This window comes from Saprolegnia diclina (assembly GCF_000281045.1).
Source record: "Saprolegnia diclina VS20 unplaced genomic scaffold supercont1.1, whole genome shotgun sequence".
NCBI lineage: Eukaryota > Oomycota > Saprolegniomycetes > Saprolegniales > Saprolegniaceae > Saprolegnia > Saprolegnia diclina.
The window spans coordinates 1,326,977-1,329,013 of NW_008246068.1; the positions used below are offsets into that span (position 1 = coordinate 1,326,977).

General features: G+C 55.9%; 2 protein-coding genes across 2 annotated transcripts; one reads left to right on the forward strand and one right to left on the reverse strand.

Moving 5' to 3' along the window:
- Positions 1 to 23: 23 nt before the first annotated feature.
- SDRG_00423 (nonsense-mediated mRNA decay protein 3) lies at positions 24 to 401 on the reverse strand (the record flags this gene model as incomplete). Its single annotated transcript, XM_008605897.1, has 2 exons — positions 24 to 233; positions 279 to 401. Coding segments are annotated over 2 exons (333 nt in total), but the record flags the coding sequence as incomplete, so codon positions are not given.
- A 707-nt stretch (positions 402 to 1,108) lies between these two features.
- On the forward strand, positions 1,109 to 1,804 carry SDRG_00424 (hypothetical protein; the record flags this gene model as incomplete). Its single annotated transcript, XM_008605898.1, has 2 exons — positions 1,109 to 1,478; positions 1,508 to 1,804. The coding sequence occupies exons 1-2, from the start codon at positions 1,143 to 1,145 to the stop codon at positions 1,802 to 1,804; spliced, it is 633 nt and encodes a 210-aa protein (XP_008604120.1). The 5' UTR covers positions 1,109 to 1,142.
- Between the last annotated feature and the right edge of the window lie 233 nt (positions 1,805 to 2,037).

Genomic DNA, 2,037 nt, shown 5'->3' on the forward strand with positions numbered 1-2,037 from the left:
AAGTCCATGCCATCCTTCTCGACCGCCAGGCCAATGCTGCGCGCGTGCGCGTTGTGCTCGAGGATGATCTGCTCGAGGTACAAGAGCGTGCGTTGGTGGTGGACCTTTTGGCGGATCTGCACGAGCGCCTGCCACGTATCGTTGCGGGACATTTTGCAGCAGTCGGGGCACTTGAGGTTCTCGATCACAAACGTCACTAGAAACGACTGCTGCAGCACCGAATGGCGCAAAATCTAGTCGCATTTCGAACAGGAGCGAGAGCGTTGGGAGACACATACCTCTTTGCGGATTGTGAGCTTGAGCTTGACGCGCTTGCTGTGGGGCTCGGTCCACATAAAACTCGCGTCCATGAGCTTGATGTCACGGCCAAGACCGTGAAGTTTTTTTAGGCAGATCGACATGAGCTCCAAGGACTCGAGGTGGCACTCGACGAACGCGCCATTGCTGTCTTTGGCGCCTTGCTGGAAGCGGAGGCAGCCGTTGCACTGGGTCAAGACGCCTTCCTTGGTGATACCGTCGGTAATATCGACCTCGTTCGATAGGCAGAATGTATCACATACAAATACGAAGATAGTGCAAGCCAAGGGACTTCAAATCAAAAAGAACCTTCGTCGCGTTCGTCGAGCGCGCAAAGGTACGATGACGATGCCAATGCGAACACTCCCGAATGTGTGCTAAGGATGGTGTCGATAGGGCTCTGGAAGGACTCAGTGTTGATGAAAAAATATGCTACGTTAGAGCTTTCTGGTTTCTGAGTCCTTCCAGAGCCCTATCGACACCATCCTTAGCACACATTCGGGAGTGTTCGCATTGGCATCGTCATCGTACCTTTGCGCGCTCGACGAACGCGACGAAGGTTCTTTTTGATTTGAAGTCCCTTGGCTTGCACTATCTTCGTATTTGTATGTGATACATTGTTCGTGTTCTTTTCGCGTACTTGGTGTTTGTATCGCATACAAAAAGTGCGTATAGTCGATTGCGTGGCAGCACCAGGTGGCGGATGGATCACGCGACGCGACGGCGCTTCAATGACGTTTCGGAGCGCCATGCGATGACCGTTGTTGGCATCCCAGCAAGCATCTTGACGCATTGACTCATTCCTCAATCTGCTTTCTAGCACCACCACCAACTCGACAACTGCCATGGCGTCCAACAACATTTACCACGGTCAAGCGGCGTTCGCGCCGGGTCTTGACGTCAAGCCACACACGTACGAGGCGCGGCCGTTCGACGAAGAGAACGGCATCGAGATCAAGGTGTCGCACTGCGGCATCTGTGCCTCGGACCTGCACACGATCTCGGGCGGGTGGGGACCGATCCAGTACCCGCTGGTCGTCGGCCACGAAATCGTTGGCCACGTCGTGCGCACCGGGTCCAAGGTCGACTCAATCAAGTACGCGATCGGGACGCGCGTCGGTGTCGGCGCGCAGTGCGGGAGCTGCCTCGACTGCCACCAGTGCAACATGCACGAAGAGCAGGTGTGCCCCAAGCCTGCCTCTCGAACGAGGTTGACATTACCGACGGTATCACGAAGGAAGGCGTCTTGACCCAGTGCAACGGCTGCCTCCGCTTCCAGCAAGGCGCTAAAGACAGCAATGGCGCGTTCGTCGAGTGCCACCTCGAGTCCTTGGAGCTCATGTCGATCTGCCTCAAGAAGCTTCACGGTCTTGGCCGTGACATCAAGCTCATGGACGCGAGTTTTATGTGGACCGAGCCCCACAGCAAGCGCGTCAAGCTCAAGCTCACAATCCGCAAAGAGGTATGTGTCTCCCAACGCTCTCGCTCCTGTTCGAAATGCGACTAGATTTTGCGCCATTCGGTGCTGCAGCAGTCGTTTCTAGTGACGTTTGTGATCGAGAACCTCAAGTGCCCCGACTGCTGCAAAATGTCCCGCAACGATACGTGGCAGGCGCTCGTGCAGATCCGCCAAAAGGTCCACCACCAACGCACGCTCTTGTACCTCGAGCAGATCATCCTCGAGCACAACGCGCACGCGCGCAGCATTGGCCTGGCGGTCGAGAAGGATGGCATGGACTT